A 22400-nucleotide genomic window follows, 5' to 3' on the forward strand; every position below is an offset into this window, starting at 1 on the left:
TAAAAAATATTTTAAAAAAAAAGACGTTTTATGTGTCTTTTTGAGCATCCCCATTTAAGTAATCTTCATGAATATTACTCATAATATTCATTGGTCTGTTTATTTGGATTTACTTATTGAATTTTCATCTTTTTTGTTAGTCATTGTGGTTTGGTAGGATTCCTATTTAGTTATTGCTGTAATTTATCTCTCCAAATGATCTAACTACACCTATTTTGGTTAGGTATAGTTCCACAAATCATTTTTATTCTCGTATATGATATTTATTAAAAAGTTGAACCACCTATATGTAGTTAAACTAAATCTTGAATCAAGCAAACTGAAGAGGTAAGCAACACTTGTGGAATTGTGTGAACTAAAGAACTTGTTCTTGTTGCTAATTAAAGCATTATTATTGCAGGGTTTTATGTACATATACTCAATGATGAGAGGTTCAGTAGCTTAAGGTGCAGGGTTAGGAGAACTGTATGAAGAGGCAATAGCAAGTGGATTCCTTCTTGTGATATCTCAGTTGGAAGGGAAAAGCATAATGCCAAAGATTGTGTGCAGTAGTGGTCTTATTTATTCCTTATGATCCAGAGACTCATTGGACATCATGGCTTCTGCCCATGTTTGTGGTTGCAAATATTGCAAATACTCCAGGGTAATAGTGTCGCCAGGTTCCTTGGCAGGATCTCTTTTCAGCTTCTTAGGGAGAATCCACTGCTTGGCCCTTCTTCAACGTAACACCTCTCACTTCCCTTCATTCTTTTTTTGCTTTTATTCAATCACTTGCTCTACTTGTTTCTATCTCATGCAAATTCCTCCAATTAGTGAAAATTTATATATTTCAAGTCAAGTACTTTTTGTTTTTATTCAAATTTCTAATTTCTTAGTTGCAAATCATTTTGAAGCAGAACCACAGAAATGGGTGAAGTAAGAATTCTCCTTACACTCTACTTTCATTCATTTTGTTTCTTTCTTTCTATTTCTTCATTTGGTTCATGCATTTAAATTAAATGAGGTTTTGTGTTTTGGTGTTATAGAAGAAGAAGAAGGAGGAGGAGGAGGAAAAGAAAGAATAGAGCAAAAAAGAGGAAGAGGAGAAGGAGAATAAAGAAAAGAAGGAAAAAGAGTCTCCAGCAGAAGAAATAGTACTTAAGGTTGATATGCATTGTGAAGCTTGTGCAAGGAAAGTTGTAAAAGCATTGAAAGGCTTTCAAGGTCACTCATTTTCTTCTTATTCTTCTTCTTTTTCTTTTTTCTTTTAAATAAATGTTTAATCCTATATTGCAATTATAAGCAAAATTATTTGAATTCAGTTATTTACTCTATGGATGAACAAATTAAAGTGGAGCATTATTCTGCTGTAGTTTTTTAATGGGTTTGTGTCAGCTTGCTAGTACTCTTTTTTCATAGTTGTATGTTTCTTTTTTACCTCTTTCTTTAATTTACTTGTTAAGAGGGGATCTACTTTCCATTATTGATTTTGAATTTCACAACATAAATGGTGAAATAAGTTTGTCATGTGTGCTTTATTCTGAACTTTTTACAGGTCAATTTTCACATGTTTTATTCATTCAAATAAATACAATGTTCATCATTGCATTTAGATTCATTGTTAGCAAAGGAATGATCAAAGGATATCCATATCTAAAGATTAAGCTAAGGTGGTAGAAAAGATCAATAATAGTAAAAAAAAAAAGTAGTATCTTATATTATAAATGCTTTAAACTGATTTGAATTTTGAAAAAAGAAACATCACTCATCTTTTTCTAGAATTTCAATTAAATTAAATCAAATTAGTTAAATGTCTTAAAATAAAATAATAATAGATTTGGACAAAATATTTGTAATGTTTGGGGAAAATAGGAGTGGAGGAGGTGAGTGCAGATAGCAAGGGGAGCAAAGTGGTGGTGAAAGGAAAGGAAGCTGACCCCATGAAAGTGGTTGAGAGGCTTCAAAAGAAAAGTGGTAAAAAAGTAGAGTTCATTTCACCTTTGCCTAAACCTCAACAAGAAGAACAGGGGAAAAAGGAAGAACCACCCAAAAAAGAAGAGCCTCTGCAACCACCTCAAGAGAACAAAGATCAGGTACTTCAATTTATTCATTCTCTTTGTCATCTACTAACCTTTCTCTATGATGTTAACATTGTTACTAAAATTAGAAATGTGTATAGCATATGTTTACTTGAGGTGCTTGATAGAGTTGCTAGATAAAGCTATAGAGAAAAATCGTCTCTGTTTGATGAATTTAGATGGGGTTATAGGCCAAGTGACTACTCAAGATGGGGTTCCTCAGATGATGATAATGGCCTTGGAGATTCACCCAACACAACGTTTTCGCCAGCTGCCTCTAATGAAGATGGATATGGAATGGCAGGGAGGTCAAGGTATTGTGTTGTTGCAAGCAAGCAAATGGTAGGAGTATTTCTTACCATATGGGTTTTACATATTTGATGCTTCCATGCATATTCAAGTACTTTCTGTATCCCTTGTTCATATATAATCATATATGCTCACATTTATTGCTTCTAAAGCATAACTTATGTACCTAAAATTAAAGTTTATTCAGGCTAAGTATTCATCCTGAAAATATAAGCTATTTTGCATCTTTCTATGATATAATCATGAAGTCCTTTGTGTCATTACAATTACAATGAATTTTCCACCTGAGTTAGAAACCTTACATGCATGATGCAACCTATTACTGATCAGAAAACTGGTCAAACAAGAACAAGTCACTTTGAACAAAAACTGGTCAGAAACCTTCATAATCTCCTACATTAAACCCTTTTTTTTTTATCATTTGTCGAAGTAAATGCTCAGCGAGTTTAAGTCTCCTTTCTTTCTTGTCCAACCTAGCTTTAAGGTAAGCATTCTCTTCTTGCATTTTCCTCATTATTTCTTTATGTTCTGTCACTCGCAACCACTCAGATGCTTGAGAATTAGAGCCATGAAAACTGAGTCTTTTGTCAACTACAGTCGACTCTAGTCCAAGTCCATAAATTTTTCCTTTTTTAGATCCAGCTATTTCTTGCCACACATCCGTCTCATCTGGTGCATTACTTCCTTCTTCAGATGTTTTTTGTATAACCTGTTCCATAGCATTCTTAAATTCACCCTGCCATGCATGCAGAAAATTAATGTATATGTTAAGTGCTCAACTACAAAGCTCAAAGACTCAATGAAAATTAAATTCATCCTGCCATCTTTGAAAACTAAAAATAAAGCATGTTAAGTAACAATTACAAAGCTCAAAGACTCATTAAGTTCTTGGAGGATTCGGTCAAATAAACAGTTTAGAGTTCACGGTTGCTAATGATAAATGTCAACAGTCATGGGAATTAGTTAGATACTCCACCTATAAAGATAAAGAAAAACAAGTTGCATAGAATCAAAACACTGGATTAGCTATGAGCATCACTATACTCATGTTATCGCACAGAATCATAAATGTTCTTTGGTGGTTGATGTTTAACTCCTAAACAAAATATTTTTGCCAAACTAATTTTACTTTAACTAATTTCAGGATGGAAGAGTCATATGCAATTCACTACCAAAATATGGAAATGGAAGTGAAGCAGGAAATGAGAAAGGGTACCTGGTGGGAATGACAACTTGCTACCCTCAACCTGGCTCTATCAAGATCTCTAGTGGTGAAGTTTTGACTTTGGAGGTTGACTACAGCAAACACTAAGCTGCATAGTGGTGTTATGGGACTTTTCTACTTCCTTGTTGCTGATGACCTCCCACATCACAAGAACTAAAACTCATCTCATTTAATTGTTTATATCTTCTATGATATTATTTTAGCATGCCATATGATTTTATAATAAGTTATGGGGTGGGACTTGTAACTAGTAAATAAATGCATATATTCTTTGCGAAGAAGAATATATAATTGTGTTTGTGTGATTTTAGATTACTGTCTATGTAATATGTTCTCTTCCTACAATTAATAACAAATAACAGTAATTATGAATATGGCTGATTTTATATTACTAACATGATATTTTCATTCCCTCTTATATTTATAGTTTAATTACAACTTGCAAGGCCTCTCTCTATTGGAATTTCCAAAAGGATGTTACAACTAATGCACATCAGCACCAATACAATATGATGATATTTGCATTCCCTATAAATATTACAACTACAGAGGGGGCATATATGTTGATAAAAAATAACAGAACAGCCTTATGAGCTGAAACACTAGCCCTAATGCAATATTAAAATAATATATACAGAGGGAGAGATATATATTTTGATTAAGATAGACTCACCTCAACATATTTTGATTTCTTATCCACCCATGTCTCATCCTTGTGTTTGTGGGTCTTCGCAAACAATTCTAACAGTGTTGGAGTCCTCTTTAATGATTTTTTCTACCAAACATATAAATTAAAAAACCCATGAGTATCAACTACCAATTGAAGTGTATAAAATTATAACATAAAATATCTAAGTTTTTCTATAACAGCACCATATTAGTTTTGTGTTGGCTAATGGAAATTGGGCCAGCAGTATGAAGAGACGCTCCAAATCCGCCGCAATCAGATGCTCGATTTGACTTGCCTTGCGCGCTCTTTTTTAGAAACCCAGTGTCAGCATTCCAATAAGTACAGAGCGAATCCCACACATCATCTTCTATCCATTGAGGTTTGACACGACTTTTACGAGCTTTTCCCAACAAACTTTTTAGTAATGCCACACCTCGCCTCTCAAAATTTTTTCGAGCCCAATAAAGATCTGGAGGAAAAAACTGATGTTGGCTCTGGATAATCAACACAAGCAAGAATAGTTATAAGTTGATATATATTATATTTTTCAAACTTAGAACTAATTCTTAATCTACCAAAGATTAAATGTTTCTCTAAAACCTACTTTGAACTTTTCCCACCAAGATTTCCTAGTAGCATCTGGTATCTTTTTCCACGAAGGCCACGGCTGAGAGTAATGCTCTTTAATGATGTCCGAAATTGCACGAGCCGCGGTAAGTGAAGGTAAAAATCTGTAGATATTACTTAATATCAATCGGAATACAATATAAGAGGTTAACTTCAAAAAATAAAATTATTGTAGTCTTGTATGGTGTTAAGGAAGTAAACTTAGAATGATAAGGCCCTGTTCTAATAGTAAAAACAGAATAAATTTATCCTAAATCCCAAAAAATTGTTAAGGAAGTAAATCTATCCCCACAAAACACAAAACAAAATCTGTTGATGACAACAGATCAAGCACCAAAGGAGTGAAATCTTCTTATAGTGGACATCAATAAATTAATGAACAATGGTATATTACAAAGCAGTTTGTCATTGTTAAATGTTAAAATATATTAAAAAATACAAAACTAGGGGGAACTCGAGTCCTTTGTAATTACCAAAAAATGCTATAATACCCTTAAAAACTACTAATAACTAATCAGAAATATATATCATTGATATTGAGATATAATAATAACTAATAAGACCCATTCAAAACAAATTAATAAAGATTTTCAGGATCTATTTATTTTTTAAGAAATAATAATTAATTTCTTATTCAATCATTATATTCTTTATTATTTATATCTGAATAAGTATCTATTTTCTTATTCTATTAATAAGTAGTTTAATTGTTATGTACATTTATTCTATATTAACATACCCTTCTCCTGCCAAGTCCAGTTTTAGCTTCCATTGACTTGTCTCAACATTTGAAGACGCGTGTAATGAGGGAAGTGTATTAGACATCTGCATAATTTCAAATAAACTAAGCACCAACATGTATTACTAAATCAAATAAATGGTTTTTCAGGAAAATACCCTTTTGGAAGTTCCAGAATCATCTTCCACCACCCAAGTAGCTTTGGAGCAATAAGGTCTCAGCACTCGATTCCTATAGAAAGAACGATTAAACAATCAGCCCCTAAGAGGCTGAGACAAACAGAAAGAAAGGAAGAGGAAGAAGACAACTTACCTGAGAGGAAGACAACGAATGGCCCACATCTTTGAAGAAGACGACGGAAGTCTTAATACCCTCTGCAAAATTAATTAATTCTGTTTTACAAACTGGCTACTAGGTCCGAAGAAAAATTTGGCATACTTACTAATTGATATTTACAATATTTTCTCAAAATATCCACAACTAATAAAAGAAAGTGACTATTTTCTTGGATCGATGCAAAGCTTCATTATAAATGTCAATACATAGTAAGCAGGGCACCACTTACTAGCTCACAATTATAAAATACAGTGATCTAACTGCTAAAGAAAATGGAATAACATAAGTCTGATGCAATTAGAATAGAAGCAAGCATGCAGATAATCTTTATTAGAATCTGCAGAGTTTGTGCGATTAAAGGAACATGTTCATTATATTATATAGGAAAGAACTGATACAGTATCATCTTCTAGTTAGAGAGTTCCACGGTAGCATTGTATGCCGAAAAAGGTTCTGGTGATTGGTGAAGGAAAAGAATAAGGAGTTGAACACTCAGTCCAAAACAAATATTTCAACAATAAAAAAATCACATTATTGAAGGTTGATGTCTAACAAGACCTAATTTCTAACAAGGTTGATGTTCAATCACACACTTCACAGCCTAACTGCTACTGAATTGGTACAGTTTCTCACATAATTCTAACAATTAAAAACACCAAAATATAAGTGTTCATACTTCATACTGCATTGTTTGAAGAAAAACAAAAAGATAAACAGTCGCTTTTGTGTGTAATTACCAAGGTTGCGAGAACCGAACCGGTCAATGAACCGGTAAGATAACTGGTTCACTGGTTCAATGGTTCAACCGGGGTTCAACCGGGATTTAACCGGTTTAATTAAATATTCATTAAAAATTTAATATATAATTTCAAATATTTAAATTTGATCATTTCTAACCTAATGAAATTCAAAATTTCAAAATTTACCATAATGTTCTACAACCAAAAAAAATATTAACAACAAAATCTCCAACTAAATACAGGCACTAACCATCACTAATCAGTAATCATCAGAAAATCAGCAACAAGCCAACAATGTATCAAAAAAAATATTAACAACAAAATCTCCAACTAAATACAGGCACTAACCATCACTAATCAGTAATCATCAGAAAATCAGCAACAAGCCAACAATGTATCATCAAGCAACAACATCATCATCATTTCAGAAAATCAACAATTCAAAATAAGCAAACATTAACAAAATCAACTCAGCAACTCAGAATTAAACCCAGCAATTCACAATTAAACCCAACTCCAATTCAGAAATAAATAAAGGCACTAATCATCACTAATCAGTAATCATCAGAAAATCCACAAGCAGCCAACAATATATCATCAAGCAACAACATCATCATCATTTCAGAAAATCAGCAATTTAGAATAAGCAAACATCAACAAAATCAGTATCATTAACTCAGCAACTCATATTAAACCCAACTCCAATTCAAAATCAAAGGCACCAATCATCACTGATCAATAACCATCAGAGAATCAACAAGAAGCCAACAACATATCAGTAACAATATCATCATCATTTCAGAAAAATCATTCTAGAATCATAAATCAACCATCAACAAGATTATTCCAGTTTCATAAAATAAGTAAGAGACTATGTATTCATTCACAATTTTAGACATAATGAAAATTTTGATGCCAAATTTAATTATATTTGTCCTGCATCTGTCTGCTTTCGAGTGAAGTGATTTGCAAATATGAAGAGTGGGTCCTGCATCAACACTCAGAGTGCTTACTGCTTACCGGCGGCGAGGAGGAAGGGGAGTGACGGCGACGACAAAGGAGACGGCCACACCGGCGAACAGAGAGAGAGAGCGCTTGAACAGAGGAGACGGCGCGACGGCCACAGAGCTTCCACACGATGGCGAGGGAGCTTCCTACGACGGCGACACAGCTTCCTAGGACGGCGACGGAGCTTCCACGGTGCGACACCGACGAACAAAAGAGAGGAGATGCGGTGGCCGTGGGTTCCGCGGGGCTGTGGAGCTGCGGAGGTTGCGGTGGGTGCAGCGGCTGCGTGCTACGGGGCTGGGGGAGATGCGGTGGCTGTGGGTTCCGCTAGGGTTCTTTTCTGTTCTTTCAATTGAGTTTTTGAGAGAGGAGATGAGTCGATTTAGGGCTTCGTTTCGATTAGGCAATTAGGCGTGACTGGCGTGTGTTGTTGTTTTTTTTTTTTTTTTTTTAAAAATAATCTTATACCTATGAAGGTTTGATAAAGTATTTTTATAATTTAAAGGATTTAAAATGCATCAAAATTTAAATACTTCAGTTAAGTTTCCTTCACTTTGAAAATGTGTAGTTTTGATGTAGTGATCATGTTAGCATTAAAAAAACGTTAAAAGGTAAAATATGATCTTTCAACTCCGTTAGAGTCCATTAAACTTCAGTAGCTTCGTACATGCACACCATAATCTAAAAATGTCAAGTTCAATACTTAGTACATTTCTTCTTTTTCCTTTTGTTTTTTTCAAACATTTCTCTTTTTGTTAACTGCCATATTACAATTCTTTTTAAAATTAAATCAATCCAGCTTAAAAAGTTTGTGGTCAAATACCATAGACCAAGAGATTAAGGATAGCACAAGCAGTCAATAATTGTTATCGATATAAATTAAGTGAAATCCTTTATTGTTCATGTAAATTGTGAAAAATTCTGTGCACCACAATCATTCTCTCCAACCAAAACGAAAAAGCCCCACTATTTTTCTCTCCAATTGCAACTTGCAATTGCATAGATGTTTCTCGGACATGAACAAAATGAAGTTGAACATGGCACTGAAGCGAAAGATTTTGGGACATGAGAAACATCATCATCTAAACAAACTTCGCCTCAAACAACTAAATAAAGAATCAGCAACGAGTACCGTGCTGATTGGAAGATGCAGCAAAATGAAACCACAAAAATGGCCCTACATCAGCTTGGCTCAGGTGGCACAACTTTCAAGCTTCGCATCCATTCGCAGAAACTAGGATCATCAAAGTGAACAAAACTGCTTTTCAGCTTCGTTCGCTGTTCTGATGTCAATGACTTAAGTTGCGGGAATCTTGCCTCCTGCGAAAACATGCATCATTCAACATGCAATGTATGCCACCATAATCTAATAATAAGAAAAACCTTAGTTTTGCAACGAAGAAGTGATAGTGATGCTAACCTGCTCATAAGGAGGATCCTTGTGTGCTGGTATGAGGCGAGAGACGAGAGCCTGCGAGCTACCCTCCTGTTTCAGATATAAATTTCTGTTATAATTAACCTTCTAAGCAGAAGATGGAAAATGGAGATATGCAAAGAAAAATACACTTCGTAGTCGGGATTAGTAGAGAATGTTAACCTTAAATGCAAGTATACGAGGCGCTGGGAAACGGAATTCTGTCAGCTCTTCAGCCAATGTCCGGCAAGCTGCTAAAGCAGCAGCACTTCTTCCTTCATCAGCTGCAAGTTCAGCACCCTACAATACACTCATCAGTATTAAATAAATGAATAAATAAAAACAACCCAAGAAGGAACAAAAAAGAACAAGAAAACGGAAAGTTCTCAAAACAGGGAAAGGCATGCCACTAGCTACAGCAGCATCTAATAATGGCAGCCGTGGCCTGGCAGCAGAAAATGCAGGAGCTGGATGGCATTCCCACTCATAAAAAGGACATAGGAAAGAAGAACGGAAGATGAAAACAGGTTAAGAGGAAGAAAGTATACATGTACATACCCTGGTGCTATTGCAACAACATGAACAACCATGACCAGACACAAATATTGTTTCTAAATTCTAAAATGTACTGATCTTTCAAGTCCACTATGGTGCATATTACCCGCTTCGTGTATTACTGATCATATTATATACATGGCATGAGGCTAATTTAAAACATAATTTCTGATCATTGGCACAACAGTGCGTTAGTAATAATAATTGGTTTGGATTAGCACCATAACAATGCCCTAAAAAAATGCAAATCTCTCACTAAGAAAACTCCATGCTAAAATGAATAATAAGAGACATACCAACCAAATGAAGACATCAGTGCCATGGTCAAGTACAACAGCAGCATCAGACTGCATTGCAAGATCATAAGCTGGTAACTCCTCGAACGTTCCTCCCTCCCTGTGCATTAGACAACGAGGAGCAACCATTCGGAGTGACAGATCAAAGGATGCATTCAGAAACAAGTTCCTCAGCACAGACCTTTCATCTTCATGACCAATAATGCTTCCCAATAGTGGTCCTCTCCTGAGATGGAAAAGGATCTCTGGTAAAAGGGAAAGCTCCTTTGGGAAGCAGTGAAGTTTAGATTTGGGTACTTGAGGACCAAACTTTAGAGCAATATCCTTGATTCTTTCATCTATTGTTGCCCGCATATCAATTGCGTCTAAATGGCTTTTAGCTCGTAACAAACTTCTTTTTGCAATTAGGACTGCAGCAACTTCATCTTGAACACTCTCAAGATATCCCGAAATACTATCTACAGTGGGCAGTCTAACAGTGATAACCCTGGATATATCAGCTTGAAACACATTTGAATACTGAATAGCAAACTGGAAAAATACATAATCACTTTTGATATCTCCTCTAGTTTCCATTGAGGGAGAGAAGCTCTGTGTTTCTTCAACACTTAGCATCTGAATATAAATGGCTGTATCATTTTTAAAGGTTTCATGGGTGTCTACATGTGATTCTTCCCCAGGGCCAACAACTTGAGTTATGAGAATATCATCTGATGTGCGCAATTCTAACAAACCATGAGAACCTGCTGACCTGGCAGACGCCCTTTGCAAATTAACACCCAAGGCTTCCCCGAAATCATCATGGAGCACCAAAACACCACCTGATGCTTTAGCAAGAGGTTGTAAGATGGGAACTCTTACGGGACACGTTCCAGCACATAAAATATCAATAACAGTATTGTGTCGATGAGCCTCTCGACCAAGATTCTCCATCCATTTTATTGCTGTCTTTTCCATATAAGGATAATTAGGGTGATTAAAAGAATGAGGAACTGATCCAGGTCCGTAAGTATTTGGTCCACCGGCACAGACAACAATTCTACTATTGCCCCCTGATCTTTTAACTACCCCTCATGACAGATCAGCAGATGGGCCCTGAATTATAGCAAGAGCAACCTCAACAGCAGTTCCAAGGCACCGATCTCTAGAAGCTTCTGGTATGTTTAACTTGTAGGGCCTCAATGATGAAAATATGGAATGTGCTACAGGTAGTGAGGCATGCATTGCTGACAAGTATATGCCAGTACCATAAATCAATCCTTTCAAAGATTATTGGGTTGGTGACTGGTCCCCGGGAAGCACGTCAGCAGATGCAATTGACTCTTCTGAAAAATCATATATTGACACAGTACGGCCATATAGTACAATTCCTAATCTTGTTGTTGGAGGAAGAGAATCAACAAAAGCATGCAAGGAACTTTGTAGATGCTGTAAGTGGGGTTCATCTAAGCATTCATCTATAACAAGAACAACTGGGGCAGACATTCCCGAATCTGAAACTGGAACAAAACCAGGTCCCTTGTTCCCAGTTTGAACATGGTCCTCTATGCTATCAGAAACTTGGTGTTGCAACTCAACCGATCCATTTGAAAATCGCGGTGGCGATGAAGTCGGCAAAGATGATCCTGAAGAGAAAGCAAGTGGCCGAGGCGAGGCAGGTGATGTGCGAAAAGGAACAGCTGCCGGCCGGACAGGCGATGTAAAAACAGGAGGCCCCGGCGGGGTGCTCATGTGAGGAACAAGGCTGCCAGATTTAACTCCATTGGCTGGGGACGACGAATTTGGGGGTTTAACCGAAGGGGAAGAAGCTTGATCTTGCTGCAATTGCAATATGGGGGGAGGAAATCTAGGTGGTGATGCAAAAGGTGGAGGGGGTGGTATGGGACTCTTGTCAGGGGTAGGACTCTGTCTATCCGGGTTTGAAGTGGTATACCCAACATTAGGTTGTGTTGGGTTAGCCATTGAAATTCAAATCAGACACAAAACGCAACAATACTTACAAACCCAGTATCAAGAAGTAAACTTTACAGTATTACAGATACAAATGTACGAGTGATACAAATCAAAGACTATACCAAGAAAGAACAGAGATCAGCCTCAACAAGATTCTTCTTTCAGCCCACAGAATTTGCATGAGGAAAACGTAAAACCTTCCTAAGACCTTAAACCCCCAAAAGAGATGATAATGATTCCCAAGGAAAATTCTACTTGACCTGGTTTAATCGGCATCATAGAAGGGGGAATTCTTTCCTTCCCTGAACGAATTCAGGTGAATAGCCAATCACCAACCATGAATCAATCAAATCTCTTCACAATTGAAGCTTCTTCTCTGGTATCCCCCCCTGCAGATAGCAAGTAATCCAGCAGTACCCAATCGAATGAGAAAAAGAAAGGATCCAACAGACATTCAAGAACTGAGCTAGGGTTTTGAATGGAGATCAAGATTTGCTTTCAAAATTGGGAATGATAACGGTAATAAAAAAATAAAGAAAAAAAATATCATAGAGAAGTATGTACCTGACAGAGGTGAATATCAAAATTGTAGACTTTATGGTACCGTAAAATACCATAAGATAGGGATTATTCGGAAAAATGGGGGAATGCTATGCTTATGAATGTTATGTCCCCTCCTCACTCTCTTTCTCCAATTGTATGAGTAATTCGGAATGGGGTGGTTTATTATTATTATTATTATTATTATTATTATTTTATTGGTTTTTATTTTATTTTGAGAGACAAGTTAAAAAACCAACAGCGCCTCCTCACAGTGAAACTGAAACCTCCTCAACCTCGGATTGCTGCTCAGGGCAATTGTTGTTGGCACCGCACCTTAGACCTTCCTACGACACTCCTTCACTTCGAGCCAGAGAAGCCACCGCCACTTTTTTTTTTTTTTTAAATAAATCACGTGACCCTTTCTATTGTCCTAGTCTTGTCCTCCTTTTATATTTTAGCAAATTTATTTTTTACTTTTAGCTCATAAAATAATTATATATTTAATTAATTTAATATTTAATATATAGTTATAATTTTGTATAAAAATTATTGAGTTTAAAGAACTAACAAAAAATTAATTGATGATAACTAAAAATTATTACGGACTAAAAATTTAATTATGTGTCTGATTAGTTTGCTTTAAGTAAATTAATTCGATAATAAGCTTCAAGTCTACATACACTCATAGCTCAAGAGAATATTTTTTTACTTACATTACACCGAAACAAAAGCAAGCATTAGGCTTAAGTAAAGAAAAAAGAAAAAAAAATCTTGTAATTTAATATTTAATATATAGTTATAATTTGTATAAAAATTTTTAAAACATACATCAAATATACACAAATGTTATATAAGTATTTTTTAAATTTTATAATTTTATAATAATAAAAATGATACCAAATATAATATTTTATATTTAAATAAAAATAAAATAACATTTATATTATATTTAAATATGTATATAATTTAATTTATTATACAATAATATAAAAAACAATTTATTCTTTAATTCTCGAAACACATTTAAATTCTTACATCTTTTAAATATAATTAGTGTATGTGTATATATCAGTGCCATGTATAAAAAATAATTATTTTTTATTTATGTCTTATATATGTTGAATGAAAAAAATATTTAAGAATATATTAATTTAAAATTAATCTCATCTATTTTTTGTTATCTATCCAAAAAGTAAACAAAGGTTTATAATACAAAAATTAACAAAATACTTTAATTAAATAAAAGACATAGTATGTAATAAACAAATGTCTTAGTTATTATAAAAAAATATGTGTATATATATATATTTTTTTGTAAGCAATCAAAATTTTAGTTTATATCTCTAATATTAGTTTATATAATAATAATAATAATAATAATAACGATAGGATTGATTTACTTTAAAATAGAAAAAAATTAAATTAATGCTAAATTAATTTTATTATATAATTTAAGAAAAAATAATTTTAATTATGTATGATTGGTGTATAATCTAATTAATATATGACAGTTTTCTTTTAATTAATAATTTTTTTCATATTAATATTTCTTAACATTAATTTTACTTAATTGATTAAAATAATTCTATATTATACTACTATAGTAATATAATAGGATTGTTATACTTTAAAATAAAAAATAATAATTAATACTAAATAGATTTGATTATATATTTTAAGAATAAATAATTATAACTATGCATGATTGATTTATAATATTAATAATATCCGACAATTTTTTTTAAATGATAGTTTTTTTCATGTTAATATTTCTTAATATTAATTTTATGTAATTAATTAAAATAATTATGCGTTCATAGAATAACAGTATAACAAGTCACCAAAAAAAAAAAAGAATAACAGTATAACAGAAATGATATACTTTAAAATAAGCAAAGAAAATTTTAATTAATACTTAATTAATTTGATGATCTATCTTAAAAATAAATAATTATAATTATGCATGATGGGAATAAATAACAATATATGATAGCTTATTTTTAAATGATAATTTCTTTTCATATTAATGTTTCTTAATATTAACTTACATATATAATTGAATAAAATAATTATGAATTTATACGATAATAGTATATAATAGGATTGATATAGTTTATAATAGAAAAAATATTTTAATTAATGCTAAATTAATTTGATTAGCTATTTTAAAAATAAATATATAACTATAATTATACATGATTGGTTCAAAGCAAAATATTAATAAAAAATTTTAGTGCAACTAATAATACATTTTTCTCTTTCTATATAAATATTTTATTATAATATTAATAAAAAGTTTTGGAATAAATATACGAAGTAAAAAGGAAACAAAAATAAATTAAATAAAATACTTTGACTCTAAAATTTATATTTATAAATGATAAAAAAACCACAAATATAACATTCAATCGTACGAAAATTTATAATAGAAATTGTGCAGAGAATTGAACATACATATATTTTCCTAAAATATTATATATTCATGTAAATCTTATTAGTTGTATAGGTATGTTTATTAAAATTAAATAGACAAATTCTGACCCATGAAAAAATTAATTGTTTATTTCCATTAAAATTGACTCATGAAAATTTGAGTAATATTTATGATTTTTATTAATTATTAAATATATAAAATATGATTTATTTTACAATTAAAATGACTATTATTTCTATTAGGTAATATAAGAAAGATATGATTTAGATTTATTAAAATAATTAATAATTAGTAGAATTTTAGTTATTAAATGATATTTTTTATATAATTTTAAAAAATATATTCTTTTAAAATATTATAAAAAAAGATATATATACTATAACATAATAATACCTTAACATTTTAACGCAAGAATGCTACATATTGTAAGATAACATATTGTGTGGTTAGTTGGCTAAGAGGGTCAACTAGTCAAGTCGCAAGATAGAAAAATTTGTTATATTTTAGTCAGGTAATAATATATTGTATTAATAAGAGTAATTACTTTCCAATTTTATTGACGCAAGTAGAACAATCACACTCATCTCCTCCCAAAATACTCTCTAAACTCTAAAGTTATTTTGCATTACAATTTACCCAACAAAAATAGGGTATTCACAAATTCAAATAATCACATTATCCGTTCAAATTCAAATTGAATTAATTAAATTGGTTATAGAACTAATAGATAATCGAGTATAATTAGATCAATTTAATGATATTCGATCATGATTGACTCGAATATTAATTTTAAAAAAGCGAAACTTAAACCAACCCACAAACTCTGATCTTTTGATTAAATAAAAAAATATATATTATAATAATATATATAATTTTTACATTAATAAACCTAACTCTATTATAATTATTAATTTATAGGTATTTTGTTATTATTAAAATAATATTGACTTATTAGTTGATATTATATGTTTATCATATATATAATTTTTCTAAAACAATTTCTCATTTTTTTTTTTTTTAAATTTCTATTTTATCGGATATCCAATTATCCATCCAAACTAATACATTTTTAATCAATTTGGTTTGCTTCGGATACACAAACAAAAAGAAAACATAAAATCCCACTTACAATTTAAAATGATCCTTAAATATTTTTAGACTATTAAATGATCTTTGTAATAAAATATGTTTTAAATAATTACTAAATAGTTATTTTCTAATTTTATTTATTAATTAGTTTTTATATATTATTTAATTTTAAAATTTGTGTTCTATTTTATAAATTATTATTTATCATTTATTTTATCTTTATAACTTTATTGTTAATAATTTAAAACGATAAAAAAAAATAGAACATCTATCAATAGTAACCTTAGTTTTGATTTAATATGTTCTATGAATATAATCATGAATTTGATGTAGGAATAATTTTAACTAATTTGATTTCTCAAACTCAAATGTTATATTGAAAATTAAGATTCAATATTTATTATTTTTATGAATTAAACTATTACTTGGAAAAAAAAGAAAAAATAACGTAAACCATTTGAGAATAATTTATATAATAAATTGTATATTTGATATGTTTATTGGTATAAACAATAAAAAAAGTGTGTTTGTGGTAAATACAATGGATTAAAAAAAATCTTTAAATCAATTGGTTGTTGTTTGTATTAAAAAAAATTAAATTCTAAAGATATTTAGGTAATTATTTTTTTCCGTCAATTAATTGGACAATTCAATCAATTAATTGGTCATTTTAACCAATCAAATGAATGGGTAATAAAATCGATTATCTAAAAAAAATTAAACTTTTACTTGTAAAACAATTGATTGTTATAAAAAGAAAAGGATTTTCAAACAAGTCAATTAATCACAATGAATAATAAACAATTACCATTTTAGAATTTGACAATTGAAAAAATATTGATGATAGATTAAGAAATTATTAATTTTATGATTGAAAAAGATAAAATTAGAATTTTAAATTTAAAATCAAATTGAGAAAGAAATTAAAAATACATACTAAAAAAATGTCAAATTATTAATAATAAAATTATAAAGATATGATAGATGATAGATAATAAAATAATAATATATAAAATACAGAACATATTTTAGAATTAAATAACATATAAAATTTAATTCATAAATAAAATAAAAAAATATTTATATTTATTAAAAAATTTTAAAAATATTTTTTTATTATTAAAATTATGAGGTAAATACTAACTTGGTACTCGAAAAATTTTGGTGCTGACAAACGGTAGTTAATTTTGTTATTGACAAAATAGTCCTTGAAAGATTTTAAAATTTGACAAAATTATCCAACCGTAAAAAAGATGACGTCACAGTGAATGAAAAATGCTGATGTGGCTGTCAGAAGAGAGCCTTGATGATGGCAGAGAAGGGGATGCAGTAACGAGGTGCTGCCATGACGGAAAGGGATGCAGCAGCATATTGAAGAAGAAGAAGCGGCGAACACAAAGAATGCGATGAGGTGCAGCCGCGTGTCATGGTGGTCTTTTTTTTTTTCAGCTGCCATGGCAAAAGGGGACGCAACATCGTGTTGAAGAAGAAAAAGCCGTGAACACGAAGAAGAAGATCGTTGGAGCTCTCTGCCATCATCGGAGCTCACTGTGACGTTATTTTTTCACGGTTGGGTATTTTGTCAAAATTAAAAAACTTTTAGGACTATTTCGTTAATAACAAGAGTCAGATATCATTTGTCACGGCCAGAATCTGTCAGGTACCAAATTGGTATTTACCATCAAAATTATTTAATAGTTATAAGACCATCAAACTCGAGATAATACTCAATTTGGTCCCTCGACTTGAACGCGAACCTCAATTTACTCCCTGAAGTTTTAGTTTCCTCTATTTAGTCTCCAAACTTTGTAAATGTGATTCATGTTAGTCCATGGGATGATTTTCGATACACAAGTGACGTAGATATGAAAGAGAAACAATTTAAGGGCGAGATATCATACTTTATCCTCTAAAGTGAAAATTCAAAATTTAGAGAATCCAACCAAAATGGCATCGTTTTACAAGTTTTAGCATAACATTTGGTTGTCCATGTCAGTGCCTCATTAACGTTTTTGTGTCAGAAATTGTCTCAAAGACTAATATGAGTCACATTTACAAAATTTGGGAACTAAAAAAAGATAACTAAAATTTCACAAAATACAACACGATCCCAGTAAAAAAAATGGAAATTTCGATCCTCAACTTTTTTTTTATTTTGGGACAATACGATTCCTCTGTTAAAAAAATTATTAAACAATAACAGAAATTAATTTTGTGGAAATTTTATTTGTATTTTGTGGGGAGTTTTAAACCCTACAAAATTTTTTTCAACAATATAACCAATTACTACCACTACTTTATTCGTCGTCATTATTATCACTCTTACTTCTATTATTTTTATTATGTCACCATACTTTATCATCATCATTATCTCTTCTCATGTCATGATCACCAATACCAATATTATTAACACTAAATTTCTCTTCTTTCATTTCTTATTCGATGTTATTTTTTTTCTTTAAAAGATATTTGTACTACAATAACTATTTTTTTACGGCATTATTTTTATCAATGGTTTTTCTTCATTTAACCACTATTAATGAAGAAATTTTTCAAAAACAAATTTATTAATAGTTCGTGGAGGTTTAAAACCCTCACAAAATACAAATAAACCCCTACAAAATTAATTTTTGTTATTATTTAATAAATTTTTTAATAGATAAATCGTATTGTCTAAAAATAAAAAAATTAAAGATCGAAGTGTCATTTTTTAAAGTTTAGAATTTAAAATTTAGTGTCATCTTTTAACTAGAATCGCGTTGTCTTTAAAAATAAGTAAAGATTGAGTTGGGTGTTTTCTCTAAATATTAACTCCAGAAACTCCGAAGTCCAACTTACCCACACCATAAACTTACAAAATTGTTTTTTGGATTGGATTCAAATGTTACAATAACACAAGGGCCCAAAAGCTTTCAGAACCTGAAACAGAAATCCAAATCGCAAAATCAGTAAACTCTGTTCGTTATTCTGAATTCTGAGACCTTTGCAGATCGCAAAACCATCCATGGCTGAAGACGACTCCGATCGCCCTCTCAGGATTATGAACTTCGTCTCCGAGGACCAAGTAAAATATCTACCTTTCCCTTGCACAAGCTCTTCAATATTCTTTTTACCGCCATAAATTAGGGCAGGGTTTCAAAATTACTTCTTAATTTTGCATGGGAACAGCTGGTGGAGGCTAAACGAACAAGGGGAGAACGAGTCGAAGATGGAACTGCTCAGAGGGATAGACCTCTCTACGAGGTTCGCTCGTTATTGCTAAATTCTCAAAACTTCCCAATTTTCACAATTTTCAATATTTTCCCGGTTCCCCTTAATTTCAAAATATTTCCTTGGCAGATTCTAAAGGAGAATAAAGATAAGAAGGATGCGGAGTTTAATGAAAGGTTTAAGCACAGTGAGTGTTCAACAAGCATTGAATATGTAACTCGTTTCTTACTTGGAAGAATTGAATGTGATAGTGTGTAGTAATACTGATTGTCAACCTGTTAATAAATCCGTGCATTATGTTCAAGCTTATCACCCTTGAGTGAGTTTACTCATACAAGCTTAGGTCTCATATCAAGTTTAATTGAAATTTACTAGAGTTTACCTAAGTTTCACGAGTTTAAGTGAACACTTGAGTTGGATTATTGATTGGCCCTCTTAGACAGGTTTAGGTTGTGTTAATTGTTTTATGCCTTTCTCTTGTGTGCATGTGGTTTTAGTTTCCGTTCCAGATTCGATTTTGACCCGTCTTTAATAATTACAGGACCACCTAAAGCTTTAGATGAAGATGAGACTGAGTTTCTTGATAACTATGAAACAGTGAGTTTCTGATTTTGTTTTTACAGCATCACTCTTCTAGAGTTTTTCATGACTAGAGTCTGGAATTTTCATTTGGGAAAATTTATCTTATTTGATTTTGATATGTACATAAGCACATTGCTCCAAGGGATGTACAAATAGCTATTTTAGATTGTTCAGAAACAATTTGATGTCCTCAACATCATGTAGAGGTTAAGAAATGCCTGCCTGAACACATTGTTGCACAAAGTTTATGAAACTATGAAAAGCTTCTTCTTTTCTTAAGTAAACTTTGTTCATTTTATCTCCAACTTTCAGACTAGGAGGGAATATGAACGGAAAGTAGCAGACGCAGAAGCTGAAGAATTACGTAACTTTCAGGTTGGTCATCTTATCTCTTGTCTCTTTACTTTTCTTTAAGAAGTAGTATACACATTTTCTTGTACGTCTCAAGGAATATTCACTTGAAAATAACATAATTGGTGAACTGAATTTAATAATACGAGTCTATTATTTAGTCAATATTTATTTTATAAATATTGTTCTTGTATTTTAATTTCAGGCAGCGGTGGCAGCACAATCCAATTTTGTGCATGAAATTAAGGAAAAAGCCCCTTTACCTATGGTTCAGGTTGGTGCTTGAATTTTTTGTGCGTTGCTTCCAAACTTAAATTAATGTTACTACTGATTTGCTGAGTTCTCGAATAACATCCTTACTTAATGCCCACCATCAGCATTTTCCTATCCCTAGTTCTATTTTCCATGATTTCAAAGTTTATACAAAATCATTCATGGTGGTTTCCCAAATGAAGACTGTCTTATTTTGTGGCGGTATTATAGACTGCTTATATTATCTTATTATTGACATCTGCACATTTAACTGTGTTTATTCAACTACGAAGTAAATAGAAGCCATAAGTTGTAGTGCTGCAAGGGTCAATCTCTGAAGGGATGCCTAATTTGTTGATCAATGAAAGCAATGCATGTGATTTTAAAATGATAACTGTGCATTTAAGAAACACAAGTTGTCATTTGATATGCACATTATATGGCTTATTGAATACATAATGCATCAACCTATGAAATTAGCATCTAATAAGGTTCTTCATGGATGATTATGCAGCTTTCTGCACTGAGGCATTATAAAAATACTCATTTAATCTGGATTTGATTAATAGATCATTGCTTGATGATTTTTGTGACAATTGAATGTCAGAACTTTGTTATTTTCATGGTTATCGAATAACCTCTTTTCTCTTGCAGGAAGAAAAGTCTGCTGGAGTAAAGAAGAATCCGTCCTCGCGTCCATTAAGCATGATTATAAAAGTCAAGCCCCAAGCTAAAAAGGCCAAGGCGGATGAAAAAAATGCTGAAGAAGTTTCAAAAGCGGAAACCACTCTCGAGAATGATGATAGTGAACCCCAAGCTAAAAAGGCCAAGATAGATGGAGCAAATGCTGATGTTTCTAAAGCTGAAACTACTACTGAAAATGATAAGCCTAAGTCTTCAGAGCCAGCACAATCATTAAATGCCCTTGTTTCCTACAGTGACGAAAGTGATGAGGATTTGTAATTTGATTTTTGTATTGTGATGAGTTAGAGATCTTGTTCCTTATCATATAGCCATAGCCTCTAGTTATCTGTTGTATATCTTTCATGCCTAACACTTCCATTGTGGATGCCTAAAAGGCAACAAGGCATCACAATCACATCCAACTTAACCATGTACATTTTTTATTTGTGGAATAGAAAATTGAGCATGAATAGGATTTGGCTCTTGTTGAAATTTAAATTATGATAGCCGTTTACTTTCAAAGAATTTTTTTTTCCTTTTCTTTTTTGGGGACTGTTACCATAAAACACGTCTTAAAAAAAAAAAAGAAGTTATCATATACAATTGGGTGCAGCGTGATTATCGTTTACATTATTTTCTCAAGAAATTTTCCTAAAATAGTTATTTTCAGTTTGTCTGTTATGTAATAACATATCTGACCTAACCTTTCGGTGAAATGAATTTTAAATCAAGTAAGCAGCACAAACGGTCTAGGTTTTAGTTCCTTCTCCATCAGTATTGGATGAAGGATTTGTTTGCTTGAGCTTTCGAAAAAAATGTTTTTTGAGTGATTTTTTAAAAAGATTTTTTAAAAATGTAAAAGTAATTTATTATTTGGACATCTAGGATAAAATGTCTTTTGATCTAGCAATTATGTTTAGAAATATCAATATAAAAGTATTTTTTGTTTATTTATTATGTTAAAATACTTTTTTAAATAAAAAATCTTTTAAAAAATATAAATTATAACTTTTAAAAAAAAATATTTTTTTATTTTACTAATAATTTTAATTTTATTTTTAAAAATTTGTCAAATATACTAAAAAATAAATTTTTTTTGTTAATTTTTTTTAACAATTTAATAGCACTTAAAAAAGCTCAGAGTAAATTCATTAATAAAGATCAGCTGAGAAATTAGAATATATAAAAGGAAATTTGTTCAAACCCTATTGCAGCTTGATGGGAGTCTAACAGTTCCTCTATCTTTCCCAAGCCTTAGTTGCTGAAAGTTGACTAATTTTACGGGGAAAAAAATGGAGTATTTAGGCGGCTTAACAATAAGCCGGG

At 31.5% G+C, this 22400-nt stretch overlaps 2 protein-coding genes, 1 long non-coding RNA gene and 1 pseudogene across 6 annotated transcripts; 2 read left to right on the top strand and 2 right to left on the bottom strand.

Annotated features, from left to right (window-relative positions):
* The first annotated feature begins 190 nt into the window (after positions 1-190).
* Positions 191-3963, top strand: LOC112756418 (uncharacterized). Of its 2 annotated transcripts, none has more exons than XR_011873882.1 (6): positions 191-327; positions 401-722; positions 1026-1203; positions 1852-2072; positions 2249-2399; positions 3511-3963. It is a non-coding gene; the product is annotated as an uncharacterized lncRNA (long non-coding RNA). The 2 variants fall into 2 exon arrangements; XR_011873883.1 differs by lacking the exon at positions 191-327 and adding an exon at positions 897-915 and having other exon boundaries at positions 586-722.
* On the bottom strand, positions 2562-8207 carry LOC112756416 (uncharacterized). 3 transcript variants are annotated; one of them, XM_025805007.3, is made up of 8 exons: positions 7724-8207; positions 5940-6001; positions 5786-5858; positions 5628-5713; positions 4866-4992; positions 4465-4755; positions 4265-4366; positions 2562-3102 (listed from the first exon to the last, which is right to left on the bottom strand). In XM_025805007.3, exons 2-8 carry the CDS (start codon positions 5966-5968, stop codon positions 2740-2742), a joined length of 1071 nt encoding a protein of 356 aa, XP_025660792.1. In that variant the 5' UTR covers positions 5969-6001; positions 7724-8207; the 3' UTR covers positions 2562-2739. The 3 variants fall into 3 exon arrangements, with proteins under 3 accessions (XP_025660792.1, XP_025660793.1, XP_072075935.1); XM_025805008.3 differs by having other exon boundaries at positions 7717-8207; XM_072219834.1 differs by lacking the exon at positions 5940-6001 and having other exon boundaries at positions 5786-5896; positions 7704-8086.
* Positions 8208-8574: 367 nt separating this feature from the next.
* LOC112756415 (protein transport protein SEC23 A-like) lies at positions 8575-12438 on the bottom strand (annotated as a pseudogene).
* Positions 12439-18741: 6303 nt separating this feature from the next.
* On the top strand, positions 18742-21572 carry LOC112758420 (uncharacterized). Its single transcript, XM_025807094.3, has 7 exons — positions 18742-19059; positions 19164-19238; positions 19335-19392; positions 19747-19802; positions 20100-20162; positions 20344-20412; positions 21045-21572. The coding sequence occupies exons 1-7, from the start codon at positions 19000-19002 to the stop codon at positions 21351-21353; spliced, it is 690 nt and encodes a 229-aa protein (XP_025662879.1). The 5' UTR covers positions 18742-18999; the 3' UTR covers positions 21354-21572.
* Positions 21573-22400: the final 828 nt, after the last annotated feature.

This window comes from Arachis hypogaea, chromosome 16, assembly GCF_003086295.3.
Source record: "Arachis hypogaea cultivar Tifrunner chromosome 16, arahy.Tifrunner.gnm2.J5K5, whole genome shotgun sequence".
NCBI classification, from domain to species: Eukaryota; Viridiplantae; Streptophyta; class Magnoliopsida; order Fabales; family Fabaceae; genus Arachis; species Arachis hypogaea.